General features: G+C 44.1%; 2 protein-coding genes across 4 annotated transcripts in view; one reads left to right on the top strand and one right to left on the bottom strand.

Annotated features, from left to right (window-relative positions):
* The window catches only part of pi4kb (phosphatidylinositol 4-kinase, catalytic, beta), a 599336-nt gene that overhangs the window by 149149 nt on the left and 435245 nt on the right, over window positions 1-14942 (top strand). The gene's annotated exons all lie outside the window — the stretch shown is intronic.
* LOC127587477 (transcription factor 12-like) overlaps window positions 1-14942 on the bottom strand; it is a 117624-nt gene that overhangs the window by 7760 nt on the left and 94922 nt on the right. For 2 of the 3 annotated variants that reach the window (XM_052045831.1, XM_052045832.1), the window contains exons 8-10: window positions 12853-12924; window positions 11427-11636; window positions 746-866 (exon numbers count right to left, since the gene is read on the bottom strand). In XM_052045831.1, the coding sequence (XP_051901791.1) occupies window positions 746-866; window positions 11427-11636; window positions 12853-12924 (403 nt within the window). The remainder of the gene's footprint in view (window positions 1-745; window positions 867-11426; window positions 11637-12852; window positions 12925-14942) is intronic. The other variant, XM_052045833.1, reaches the window with a different exon arrangement.

Genomic DNA, 14942 nt, shown 5'->3' with positions numbered 1-14942 from the left:
CTAACTCAACAACCAACTGGAAAAAGCAACCCAATAACACCTGCCTCCACACCTTAAGCATTTACTCCCTCTGCTACCAGTGCAGTATATACCATCTGCAAAATAAACCATGGTTACTCGCCAAGGCTTCTTCAGCAGCACCTCCCAAGCTCATGACAGCTACCACCAAGAGGATAAAGTTGACAATGCCACTGCTTGTAGGTAACCCCCACTATCCTCCTAGTAGGCTGTTTAGTGTCACTGCTTACAAAGGCAAATAACAGAGGTAGAGCTATCAACAGGACATGCTTTATGGAACTCTCAGCTAATAGTAACGACTGGTACAACAGTGTATCAGAAGTCTCACAATGTGGTATGCTCAGTCCTTAATGGTACAGTTATACTTGTATACACCACGCCCACCAAATTACACTATCCAGGACTGGCAAAATAGCAATTGTTCCTTCATCTGAAAAAAGTCCTTGAAATCCTTTCTCAACACTCCAGCAGATGCATCTTTGGCACACAGCCAGCAGCAATTAAAGGTAGAGTCTCACAACCACCTCCTCAAGTGCCAGTCAGGATGGGCATTTAATGCTAGTTTTGCCAGTGACATCTCAGGGATGAATTAAAAGCCCTGTGTTGTGACCTTCCCAGGATCAAGAGCTCGTGGGCAAACAGTGCCTTTAAACACTGAAGTGTCTAGGGGTTGCAGAATTGATTAGAAACACATCATTTTTGTGCCTATGTGCAAGCATCACCTTACCTCGACACACATCCTGAGCCTGGTGGTTGAGTCCTGCTGCTGCAAGAGCTGCAGACACCACACTGGGCAGGCCTGTCAAACTAGAGTGGACATTTGTTGCATCATCCCGATGAGTGGCTGCCTGTGGAAGAAAAGCAAAAGACAAAATCAGGATCAAAAGATGAAGGCAATTCCTACCTGTATGTATGTGAGGGGGCAAGATTTGTAAGGGACTGGAGGGGCAACTTTTTCCACGCAGAGGGTGGCGTGTAAATGGAACAAGCAGTCAGAGGAAGTAGCAGAGGTGGGTACAATTATATTTAAAAGACTTTTGGATAGGTACATGGATAGGAAAGGTTTAGAGCAATATGGGCCAAATGCAGGCACATGGGACTAGCTCAGTTAGGTAACTGTTTTCCGTGCTGTATAGCTCTGCAACTCTATTAGCTTTGGCTTAGTGGGTAGCACGTCCAAAAAGTTCTGAGTTCAAGTCCCAGTCCAGAGACTTGAACACAAAAGCTCATGTAGCGCTGCAAGGGTGTTGCACCGTTCTGAGGGAGCTCTGCACTATCAGGGAAAAGTTTTGAGGGAAGGCCTAAATATGTGAGCTGCTGTGGGACTAACTGGAGCACTGGACTGTCAGAGCAACATTATGGAGGGAGTGCGGAAATGTCAGAGATGTTAAACCAAGGTCCTACCTGGCTTCTTAGGCAGTCATAAGGAGACTTCTATCTTGAAGGAGAGCAGGAAAATTCTGTGTATTGTTGTGGGGCCATTATTTATCCCACAACCACAAGCAGATGAAGCAGATAACATGATCGTCTGCAGATTGGGGTTGTTTGAGCTAGCTGTACACAAATTGGCTGGTTTGTGACCACATTACAACAGTGACACTTCCAAAATTACCTCCTGTCTGTAAGGTGTTCAGGACAACCTGAGGTCAAGAAAGCAACACACTCTTTGCGAGACTACAACCAGAGTCAGGTGACAAAGTGGAAGGACTTAAAATGCAGTTGTCAACTTGAGCTGAGAACACTGGGTGGCGTCAGAGTCTGCCAGCCACATTTCAGAAGTATCCACCAAGGCTAAACTGACTTACAGCCTCCCTGAGTTCTGTCCATTTAGTTTGTTTCTGTCTGCATTGTTCTTTGTGTGCCAGAGTCTGTAAGACTAGGGTCATATCAGAAGTGCCCAGGATGTACTTATAGTCTGCTGCTGAAGGCAGAGCTTAATCCAAAGGAAGGTTCTTCAACCCTGATTTCTGCGGGCCTGTGTTGCTGAATATTACCTGGAGCCCCAGCCCAACCTACAGAGAGCCACTAAAAACAAGAATAACCATTTAGCTCCCCAAAGCCATTCTACAATCAAAGAATTGTTGTGGCACAGAAGGAGGCCCTTTGGCCCATTGAATCTATGCCAGCTCTAAACTGAGCAATTTCCTAGCTCTTTCCCCAAAGCAGTGCAAATCTTTTTCTTGCAATTCCCTTACTGGCAGAGTCCCTGGTCTTAACCTCTTTCTGCTTCAAAGTTTTTTTCCTTGCAGCCCCCTTGTTGCTCCTGCTCAAGACTTTAAAGCAGATGCACCACAGAACACGGTGTCCCAGTTTCCCAATTCAAAAGGTACAATATCATTCCATGCACGTCTGTTGCATAAACCACATCACCAGCTCAATTTACAAACAAGAAGGACCGAATCAAATTTCCGGACTTGGATATGGTCGCAATCATGTTACATCCTGCAAGTACCTAATTTTCACATGCTCTGCATTGAAAAAATATTCACTTGTACATGTTTCGAGGCCAGCATATTCTAATAATCCACAGTGAATTACCACTCATTTCAGGATGAAAACTGGCTGCTGCAATTCAGTGAAAAACTATATTGCAAACCTCATGTTTATACTATTTCTGGAAAGCCAGAATATCAGATTTCCCTACCAGTGGATGAGAGGATTATTCCAGGATATAGCCTACTACTGGTGAAGAGCTTCAGATTTCCACCACCCACTCTATGAAGTTTCCTAATCTCCACCCTTCAACAACCTAGGTTTAATTTTCATGCCTCCATGTCATGAATTCATCCCACCAAAGGATTTTCTTTCCATCTGAATTATCAGACTGATTTTGAACTGCAGTTATATCAATCCCCAATCATACCAATCCTGATGCAGGGTTTCAACCCAAAATGTTGACAAGTCCTTGCCCCCCCCACCCCCCCACTCCCACAGATACTGCTTGACCCTCTGTGTTCCTCCAGCAGTTTGTTGCCCCAGCCGTACAAACTCAGTTCACCGAGTCAAAGAATTGTCACAGCAAAGGAGGAAACCATTTGAGCCATCCTGCCTCACAGCTCCAGCAACCCACTTTTAATCCTAACCTGGGCTGCTGTCTATGTGGAGTTTGCATGTTCTCCCTATGATTGCATGGGTTTTCTCCAGATGCTTCTATTTCCTCCCACATCACAATAATGTTGATAGGTTAATTGGCCACTGTAAGTTGCCCCGAGTGTGTAGTTGAGTGATAGAATATGAGTGGAGTTGAGGGGAATGCGAGGAGAATAAAATGGGATCAGCGTAAGTGCGTTGGTGCAGACTCGATGGGTCAAAGGGCTTATTTCTGTACTGTGTGTCTCCATGACTCCATGCAAACTGGAGCAGATTTAGGGCATTCAGTCCATTGAATGCCATACACCTCAGCCTTAAAAATATTCAAAGACTCTGTATCCATTTCCCTTTCAGCAAGAGGGTTCCAGAGACCCACAACACAATGGGCAAAGTGACCCTTGCTTCTAGACTCACCCAAAATAGGAGACATCCTCTCCACAACCACTCTGTCAAGACCCCTCAGGATCTTATATATTGCAATGAAGTCTCCCTCGCTCTTCTACACTCCCACATATATAAGGCCAGCCTGTCGAACCTTTAGGCAACCCACCCATTCCAGGTATTAGTCCAGTAAACTTTCCCTGAACTGCTTTGAGCACATTAGCATCCTTCCTTAAATGAGAGCAGTGCTGTACACAGCACATTCTCCATCTAGTATGCCTGCCTTAGTAAACTATCCCAAGCCATTTCAAAGAAGTGCATTCATACAAATTTCAACACCCAACCGCAGGAGATATCAGGGTGGGTGGGCAGAGGCTTTGTCAAAGAGATTTTAAGAAATGAGGAAGAGGTTGAGGGATGAAATTCCAGAGCTCACATCCAGGTGTAGCCAGCAATGATGGAGCAAAGTTTACGGGTAATGATCAAGAGGCTTGAACCGGAGGGGCACAGAGATCTTGGAGGGTTGCAGGGAAGAAAGGAGTGGGCGAAACCATACAGGGCATGGTTAGTAAGGATGAAATTCTTTTATAATTTTAATCAACATAATGTTTTTCATTTGGGAAGGGCCATTCATATCTGATCTGATACTCACCTCATGCCTACAACCTTCCAACTGGTCTCACTGTATAGCAATAAGGAACTGAAAGCTCACCTGCTTTATTTTCCTCTCAATTTAGTCCCCAGTTATGGTTTGCTCACTGCACGCTGCTCATAATTGAAATAATTCAATGATATAAACAGGACGAGAAGCTAACCACAACTATTTGGTGGGGCAGCAGTTCTTACAAGCATGCAGCACAGAACAGCAAGAACTTAAAAGATTTCTATAGCTCCTTCATGGATTCAGGATGTCCAAATATGCTTTATAAACAATGAAATACTTTTGAAATGTAGTCACTGTTATAACTTAGGAAACTGCAATGTGCTAATGACCAACATCTATTTCAGTGAGGTTGGTTAAGGAATGAATATGGACCCAAAACATTAGAGAAAACTTCCCTGACTTTCTTTAAAAAAATGGGACAGCCTTGGTATTTTGTAGCACTCCTTCGGCACTCACTCTTGGGGTTGGTTGGCCTAGATTATGGACTTTGGGTTTCTGAGGCCTACGATCTTCTGAATCAGAGATGATAATGCAAGTCTCTAAGGGAATGCAATTGTATTGGAGATGCCATTACTTGGATGAGGGCTCTGCCATGTTTCCTACATTACAACTGGGACAACACTTCAAAAGTACTACAGCAACTACAAAGTGCTTCACAACATCCTGAAAACTACATAATTACAAATCTTTGCTTTGACGTTACTTGCCAAGTCACTTGGCCTTAACTAGTGAAACCAAAAAGACTAATGTTGTTACTGCTACATCTTTCAGTGTGTCGATGGGCAGAATATCAATTACATGTACACATATGAACCATCTCAATGCCACACTTTGATACAATTCAATATGATAAGTACCAATTAAATAAAAACATTTCTTCTAACCATTTACTTCATTGCCATTACCCTGCACTCAATCCTTTTGAAAACACACAAAAATATGATTGTTTCATTACTATTGTATATATGTGCCTAACCCACACCGAGTCCTGTTCATCCTGATCTTCTCATGCTGGGTCTCAGTTAAATAAGGCCTGGAGTCTTAAAATTCAAATCCCTCCAGGGTCTCAACAATGCCTATCACTGAAACTTCCATCAGCCCTAAAATCTCGAGGTCTCTCTGCTCTTCCAAACCTATGCTCTTGCTCATCCCTCTAGTTATTCCGTCCTCCTTCAGTACCTTCAGTTTCCAGGGTCCCGAGTTCCGGAACATCTCTACTCCACTGCCCATTTTTCCACCTTTCTGCTCCTTTAAGATAAAATAATTGACCCTTGTTGACAAAACTTACATCTCCTTGTCACTCAATTTGATAATCCTCCTGGGAAGGATCTTCTCATGTTAATGGTGCTATTTAATTGCAAGATGAATTAAATGAAGAAATATCTTAAAACCTCAGAAGGGTCTTGATAAAATGAGCAATATTTTCACTTGCAAGGATGAGCAAAACATAGAGCCCATCAACCAAGAAATCCATTCAGGAGAAAATTCTTTACCCAGAGAGTAGTGGGAGTTGGAACTCAGTACCACAGGGAGGGCTCAAGGCAAATAGTAAATGTGGTGTAATGCAAGTGTGTTTAAATGTACACACACGGGAGAAACTAATGTTGATGAGAGTTAGATGAGGAAGGATAGAAGGAGGCAACAATGGAACTTTGACAGATGAACTGTTTCTGGCCTTTCTACAGTATCTTTTACAAGACCAGGACATCCCAAATCACTTAGCAGCCCAAGTACTTCTGTGTGGTCATTGTAATCAATTTAAACATAACAAACCATTAACCTGATCATCTGTTTTTAAGTGAGGCACAAGTACTAGCCAGGAAACAGGGGAAAATTCCCTTGTTCTTCTTCCAACGTTGCTGTTGGATCTCAGTTTTAGTATCGCATTAGAAACAGAGCAGCGCTCATGAGTGGGATCCTTCATCACTGAGTACATTTCTGTGACTCTTCCATATTGCTTGAGTCTGCAGTCTCTGACTGCCAACTTGGGAGAAGCCCTTGGGAGGTGAGGAGAAGGGAGATGTTGCGGGTGTAAATTCCCTACTGCTGTTCCTGGCCAACAGATCGAATCGACAGACTGCAGCAATTCTGCAAAACATTTCACAACCTCAAAACGTTCCAAAGCGTTTACAGCGAGTGAAGTGTCACTGAAACACGCAGTGGAGAACCAGTGCTGAGTCTTTGAAGTGGGGTTCAAACCTTTTGACTCAAAGGTGAGGGTGCTTGCACTGAACCACACCTCTATGCTTAGTGTGTAAGCCAATGGGACAGAGTGCATAGGTGACTCTGAATTACCGTTACCTTTGGACTCTCAACATTGATTTCCCCCACTCAAACCAATAAAACTTGCAGCCACTGGGTTAAACAGCAGCTTTTTGAAAAGTGTGGAAGATGAAATTGCAGTCAATGCTCCCACCCCCACCCCACCCATCACAGTTCACAAAATGCATCTTTGTCTTAAAGCAGGGTTGGGATAATTTGTCTTCAGTTTTCCTCTAAGAAAACAAAACTTTTTTTTCCCTCTGCAGCAAAAGGAAAACCCAGACAGCAGGTGTGCAAACAGTCAGCTGGAGCCTCCGTGTCACTCTTACCAAGCCAGGCCTCGCCAGATCAGGTTTCTGTTCATTGTGCCGTGCATTAGCATACAGCTGCTTGCTCTGAGCTTGGGTGGGCAGAGAAATGGGAGTGGGGTGGTATTAATAGGGTGGGGAGGGAGAAGTGAGAGATGTGGGGGGAGTTGGGGGAAGGGTAGATCCATCAGCCAGCCATGATTAACATTCCACACAAAAGACCCTTTCAAAATAAAAGTCTCTCCTCCACCTCAACTGCTGGATGCAACTCTCCATTCTGAGAAACAGAAGAAAGTGGGCCAGTTTGTGGGACAGAGGGATGTCTTAGATTCATAGGGAGGTGCAGCACAGAAACAGGTCCTTCCACCCAACGGGAATAGAGAACCATTAACCACCTACATTAATCCCACATTCCCATCAATTCCCTCCAGATTCTCCCACTCACCTACACCCGTGGGGCAATTTACAATGGACAATTAACTTATCACGTTGCACATCGTTGGGATGCGGGAGGAAACCCATGTGGTCACAGGGAGAACATGCAGATTCCACAAACAGACCCAAGGTCAGGATTGAACCTGGATCTCTGGTGCTGTGAGGCAGTGGATCTACTACCTGTGCCACTAGTGATTCACACCTGATGGTTGAACAACCTGAGTGGGATTGTTCATCACTGAATATGTTTCTGTGACTCTTCTGTCTGCCGGAATCTGCAGCCTCTGACCACCAACTCAAGACATGCCCATGGGAGGTGAGGAGATGGAAGATTCTGTGGCTGTAAACCCCTCCTCTTGAGTTCCTCTGTGATGCACCCCAACAGGCATCTAGGCTTACACAGAATTCACTTGTGGACAACAGTTCGAATCAGGAGGCTGCAGCAATTCTGCACAATGTTTCACAACCCCAAAATGTACCAAAGCATTTACAGCCATTGATGTGTTACTAAAACATAGTCACTATAGTGATTATACTCAACTTTGCTCCACACACCACACCCCCCCACCAATCTCTACAAGCCTCCTCAATGCCCCACAGCTTTAGACTTTCCACCAAAATTGAGCATCAAACCTCAGTGGTTAGCATTCTCGTATGTCAAAAGACCCTGGGTTCAGCACCTATTTCAGAGAGTTGAGTAATTAATCCAGGACGATACTGCTAGTGGAGTGCTGAGGGAGTGCCACACCAGCAGTGGGCAGGTGCTGACAAAGAGTCACATACTTAGAGGGCAAGTGCCAAGGAAATGGCGGCACGGTAGCATAGTGGTTAGCGTGACACTATTACAGCACCAGCGGCCCGGGTTCAATTCCCGCCACTGTCTATGAGGAGTTTGTACGTTCTCCCTGTGTCGGTGTGGGTTTCCTCTGGGTGTTCCGGTTTCTTCCCACATTCCAAAGATGTACGGCTAGGTTAACATGGGGTTAAATGGGCGGCGCGGACTTGTTGGGCCAGGAGGGCCTGTAACTGTGCTGTAAATAAAAAGCTTAAAGTGTCACGCCTTCCGAAGGCCAGTGCTGGGGCTTCACCATGCCATTGGAGGGCAGCACTGTCAGAGGAGCCGTCCTGAGGGAGAACTGCCTTGTGTACAGAGAATGGGATGGTTAAATGCAATGTATGGCACAGATTCAAGCTACTTAGTTGGTGTTTATTCTTCACACAAACTTCCTCCTTCATTTGGCCCCATCTACAAACCCTTCCATTCCTTCCTCCCTCCCTCATGTTTTTATCCAGCTTTCCCTTAACTACCTCTCTGTTCTTCTCCTCCTCAAACACTTCCCATGGGAGCAAGTTCCACCTTCAGACCACTCTCCGGGGAAAGAAGTTTCTCCTCAATTCCTTATTAGTGACTATTTTATATTTATGACCTCTGGTGTTGCGTAGTTGCACATAGAGGAAACATTTTCCCTATGTTTTCCCTATGTCTGTCCTATTAAATCCTTGTATAATCTTAAAGACCTCTTTCTGGTCACCCCTCAGCCTACTCATTCATGCAGAAATGACCTGTTCAGTTTTGGTGTCATCTGTGCACATTCTTTTTTGCACCTTTTCCTGTGTATGTAGAGGGTTCCAGCATCTGCAGAATATCTTCTGTCTACATAGAGGGTTTGCACATTTTGAGTTGTGCCTCAATTATTCCTCCTCCCGATTCTCAGGATGAAAGCCTGCCGACACATGGTGAATCACTTCTCTCTCAGACCTCCACACAAGGCAGCTTGTGTTGTAAAGCCTCTCCAGGGAAAAAAAATTCACAAATCTGGCAGTAAAATCATCCCATATTTGCTTTCAAGCATATGCCAACTGACCTGCTGTACAACAGTAATGTATCTGTTCCCTTGTTTATTTTCTCTTGCAAGTTCCCCAGCACTGACAGATGTCGCTGATAGTGAACACCAGCAGACCCTGGCCCCTTGTCGCTCCTAAGGGTTTTAGATTCTGGTAGCTCCACCCACCTTACAGGTACACACCAGGTGAATAAACAGGAGCAGGTGTTTTCCTCAATAATAGCCTGCACTGCTTATCTCTCGCATTGCTGCAATGGAATTTCGGTTCACAATCTGCATTTACCCAGGCACAACTGACAGATCTGTAGCAGTATGTCATTACTCCCTCTGCCATATGGCTCAGTGGATGAATGCACTGCTCAGATTGGTACTGAGATTTCCAACCGGCAGTGAGCAAATGGTAGCAAGATGGGTGGGTACTTCTGACCACCCCAGGGATGCTCTCCTGACCTCAAGTGAATATCAGACCTCCTCAGTCCAATGGCTGGACACTATCTAGAGTAACTGCTTTTGACCAGCTGGGCCAACAGCATCAGAAGTGCTTACTCGCCTTCCTTCCTTCTGCTAAGTTTGTGGATGGCACAAAAATTTTGTGGATAGCAAGGAAGGTCATCTAAGGCTACAGCAGGATACAGATCAGATGGAAAGGTTGTCATCGTCGTATTGAATGGTGCAGCAGACTTGAGGGGCCGAGTGGCTGCTCCAACTTCTAGTTCATGTATTTGTATGGAAGGGAGACTGAAATGTGGTGGTGAAGAGAGGTGAAGTATTGTATGCAGATCTGGTCGTCACACTATAGGGAGGATGTGATAGCACTGGAGAGAGTGCAGAGGAGATTCACCAGGATGTTGCCTGGATTAATAGACTTTAATTATGGGGAGAGATTGCACAGACTGCATTTATTTTCCCTGGAGCGAAGGAGGCTGAGGGGTGACTTGATAGAAGTATACAAGATGATGAGGCATTGATAGGATAGATAGTCAAAATCTTTTTCCCACGTTAGAGGTATTAGGAACAAGAGGGCATAGGTTTAAGGCAAGAGGAAGGAATTTTAAAAGGGATCTGAGGGTGGTTGATATCTGGAATGTGCTACCAGATGAAGTGGTGGAATCAGTTATAATCATTTTAAGAGGCATTTAAGACAGGCACTTAAATAGGCAAGGTGTAGAAGGATAAAGAGCTAATGTGGGCAAATGGGATTGGTGTAATTGAGCAAAAAGGTTGGCATGGGTATGATGGGCAGAAGAGCCCATTTATCTGTTGTACTCTCACTCAATAATCCATGAGGAGAAGTGGGTGATTGGATTTTGAGCTTCAAGGTTTATGGAACCTGGGTCTCCAAGACAGAGATCATTATTGGCCATAGTGCAAGAAATGTACAGCATTGAAGGATGCTCCTTGCATCGATTCAGCTCATCATACCTGTGCTGGTTCTTTGAAAGAGTGCATGCTTAATTGTGCACAGCCCCGCTTTGTGTCCCCTACTCTATAAATTCCTCACCCTAACCATACAACTACCAGGTCAACTTCCAACACCTTTAAGTAGAATGTTTCAGATCAAGACAATTCTCAAGTGAAAATTTTTGTCCCCTCTGATCTTTTACCAGTGATTCTAAATCTGTGATCTCTGAATCAGTCACCGGAGAATAGTTATTTGCTGTACAAACCCTTGCAAACTTCAAAGAGGTCAGCTCTCAACATTCACAACTCGGAGAGGGATGGTCCTAACTTTTGCAGTCTCTAGTTCAAGTTCCACACCAAAGTCCTGAGGACGAGGAATTCAGGCTGACACTCCAAGTGCAGTACTGCAGAAGAGTTGTGCTGTCAGAGAGGCATTATTTTGATTAGGCAGAAGGCATAAAAGATCCTATGGCAGTATTCTCAAGAGAGCCACAGAAGTTCTCGCCAGTGTCCTGGGGGTTTATTCCTCAAACAACAAATTATCTCCTCATTATCACACAAATTATATGAAGTCATGAAGGGCATAGATAAGGTGGATGATCACAGTCTTTTTCCCAAGATAGGGGAGTCCAAAACTAGAGAACATAGGTTTAAGGTGATAGGGGAAAGATTTAAAAGCGACCTGAGGGGAATGTTTTTCACACAGAGGGTGTTGGGTATATAGAATGAGTTGCCAGTGCAAGCTACAATTGCAATGTTTAAAAGATGTTTGGACAGGTACATGGATAGAACAGGTTTAGAGGGAATAAGGGCCAAACACAGGCAAATGGGACTAGCTTGGATAGATAGCTTGGTCAACATGGATGAGTTGGGTCAAAGTGCTGTATATGAAATTGGCTGCTTTATTTTCTACATTACAGCATTTGTGGCACACTTGGCTTACAAAGAAGTTCATACACTGGGAAAGATTATCTTCTTCCCTCTTTCCAACTAACTGAAGCCCAACAACCTCTGGTAACTTACCATTGACGTTGCCCGAGCCGAAGGCCCCAGGTTGGGCGCAGAGTAGCCCGAGCCCAAGGCTGCGACCAGCCCGCTGTGCGCCGATGGGCCAAGCAGGCCATGCAGGTCTCCATGACTGCTGGGCAAACTGGACGAGGGCCCCACAGCATGGTTGCGCAGGATGTGGATGGCATCGTCTAACCTGTCCAGTCGATCCTCCATCCTGCTTTGCTGCAAGAACCAGCGAGAAGACAGCTCAGCACGGACCTTGTGGAAGCACGCACAACATTGAAAGGCATGTCCTGCACACGAGGGCAGGGAGACAGTAACAACAGATCACAAACTGGCAAATTTGGTTCAGAATAAACTATCAGAATGGGTGGAATCATCTTCCAGTCAATGAACCCTTCAGCTGGGAGAATAAAGGTAGACTAAATGACCTGTCCTTGCATCAGGGAATTTCCTTTGTTCAAGATGGAGCATTATTACTATCAAGCATTAATGCTGAGCATCATTCCCATGCATTCTGATGCTTGATGCATGCAGGATTAATGTAGCTATAATATAACTACCAATTCCATTCACACTAAGCATTAGTTCCACATGTACTTAGCGTCAACTCTGCACATACTGCAAAATCTCCCTTAAAACTGGTGAAAAGATCTCCAACGCTACAAACACTCAATTCTGTGGACAAGACTCACTATTTTCACTATTAATTGGCATTATTGGAATTGGTAGGTGCTGGGCCACACTGGGACGTGACAATTACCAGCACAGAGGGAACGGCACCAGTCAGCACACTGTCCACAGATGAAGGTGCAAGGGAAAGTGGTGAAAGGGAAATTGTTCAGCTTTCCAAATTTGCTCCAACATTGTCAATTCCCAAGAATCACATTTGAAATTGAACCTCAAGATTGTCTCATTCATTGGAGCCCCCAGAAGCAGATTAACTTTAAAAAAAAATTAAATCTGCTGCACAATTGAGTACTGGTTTAATTGTGTGCTTCACCTGGGAGTGTTTGATGAGACAGTGTTTCAGGAACTTTAATGTACCTTTTTTTAACCATAAAGGGAGCTTTGCTTTTTGTCTATCTCATGCTGTCCCTGCTCTAGGAGTATTTGATTTGACAGTGCAGAGGGAGGTTTACTGTGTATCTGTGGATTCTCTGCCTTGCCAGTGTTTGATACTGATATTGAATGTCTCACAAGTGTTCCGTTTCCACCATCCTCAAATTTCCTCCTTGGGGTCAGCAGAAAATTCCCACAAAGGAATGAATGCAGTTGGAGAATAAGTATTAGAAGTTCTTGTGGAGTTTATAAACCTTAGTTAGGCAAAGTACATTGCTTTTTCAAATGAGGACATGACGGCAAATACCACAGAAACTGGATAGGAAAGGAGATAAAATGGGAAAATATGAATAATGTTAATAGAAAACACTACTACCTCGCATACATCCATTAACACAGAGATTGCGTCATGTAAATGCTCCTTAAGCTGCCGCTCGGCTGGGTTTTTCTATAGGATGCAAAGAGTTGGGGAAAGTATGTTAGAAAAAAAACAAGCCATGCAAAGCAAATATAGCAAGCACGGAACAACCAAACGTGAGGGAATAGGTTATAGCATTTGATACAAAACTCTCAGACATTGCAAGGATCACAAGCTCATCAGACAGCATTCAGCTGGTGGCTGTCCAACTCATCTGAGGTTCAGTGTTGGATGGGGTTCTTTGTTTGAGGAGTTTGGGCAGTAGGAGGAAAAGTGCCAACCTCTACTGAGGCTCATGCTCAAAAGTGTGAACTCTGCAATTCTTTGGATACGTAGGCATGATAGTGGAGCATGCCCCATTCCTGATTAGATGAGGAGAAGGGAAGAGTGCAGAGTGCGAATATTAACCAGTCTCTTACCCCACACTCTGGAATGTTACTAGATGACTGGGTTATGGCAAGAACTAAACCTGCAGGCTGTCTGAGCAAAGGAGAAATGTCAGTAACTGAGTCTGCGAGTGAGTGTTTATCAATGCATGAAGAAGCAGCAGGATTAGGCCATGCAGCCATTGAACCCTGCCGTTCAGCAAGATCATAGCTGATCTTCTCTCTCAACTCCTCTTCCCAGTCCAATCCCGATTACTTCAGTGACCAGAAACCATCAGTCTCAACCAAGGACATCTGCAGCCCTCTGGAGTAGAGAGTTACAAAAGATTTACAACTCTCCAAATGAAGACATTTCCCCTATTTTTGGTCCAAAATGGCCAATCCATTATCCTGAAATGTTGCCTACTACTTCAGATTTCCAAGATCCGCAGTTTTTTAAAAATTTTCACCCACTAAATCTAGACTCCCAAACTAGCTAATCCTCTTGATATCACTGCCTCAAGTTTTATTAATTTTACCATTCTTCTAAACTCCAATATTGATACCTGGGATGAAGAGGTTGTCAAGCCTGCTCTGTCATTCAATAAGATCACAGCTGATAGGATTGTAATCTCAACTCCTCATTCTTGCCTACCTACCCCCAGTAACTTTTTACCCCCTTGTCTATTGAGTATCCCTCTAGATCTGCCTTAAAAACAGTCAAAGACACTGCTTTCAACACTCTTTGAGGAAGGGAGTTCCAAAGGTACACAAGAAAATAGCTTGTGTCATCTGTCCTAAGTGGGACCCCTATTTCTATAAAAACCCTAGTTCTAGATTTGCCCACAAGAGGAAACATCTACCCTATCAAGACCCCTCAGGATCTTCTTATATGTTTGAATAAAGTCCTCTCTCGTGCTTATAAACTCCAGTTGATACCACCCTAGCCTGTGCAACCTTTCCTCATAAGTCAACCCACCAATTCCAGATAGTAGTCCAGTAAACCTTCTCTGCTTCCGATTTAGTATCCTTCCTTAAGTAAAGAAACCATCATATCATGGTAGCTTGCTGATCTCTATGGTTTGGAGACATCCCTCCAAATGACAAAGGAGCTGCTTATTGATCATTCATTCCTTGTTCCTCAGTTTGTGCAGACTTGCTGTTTGCAAGATGACAACTTTTATGCCAGTACTAACACAGTCTTTGGCTAGAAGAATGAAGTGTGCCCACCCAGTCTGATTTCCTTAGGTCAAGAGCTGTTCCAAGTTCCTCTTGGTTTATCTCCTATTAGTTACTGAAGGAACAGAATATTCCATGAAAATCAGAGCAGTGACTATTTGCATTACAACCTTGAGTCCCACCAATAAAATTTACATTGTCAGGAAATTTGCATATGACATCATATTCTCAACATTTATATCTCAGCATGGTCATTAAAGAAAAGGAATGCCCAATACATTGACATTTGTCTACTTTTTATAGTTTAAAGGAGGGAAAGACAGACGAGTCGAATTATTTTGAAATACTACCTGATAACACATTGAAAGAGACACAAGACATCCAGGCCACCAGGAGGCAGCAGTGAAATGAATGACCAGTAACAGCTGCACTTGGAGGAATGTTGGCCAAAGCTTCTCATTTTGGGACAGTGAAGTGGGGAATCTTTTAACAGTTTTGGTTCAT

This window comes from Pristis pectinata, chromosome 40, assembly GCF_009764475.1.
Source record: "Pristis pectinata isolate sPriPec2 chromosome 40, sPriPec2.1.pri, whole genome shotgun sequence".
NCBI classification, from domain to species: domain Eukaryota; kingdom Metazoa; phylum Chordata; class Chondrichthyes; order Rhinopristiformes; family Pristidae; genus Pristis; species Pristis pectinata.
This window is presented reverse-complemented; position numbering and strand designations above follow the sequence as displayed.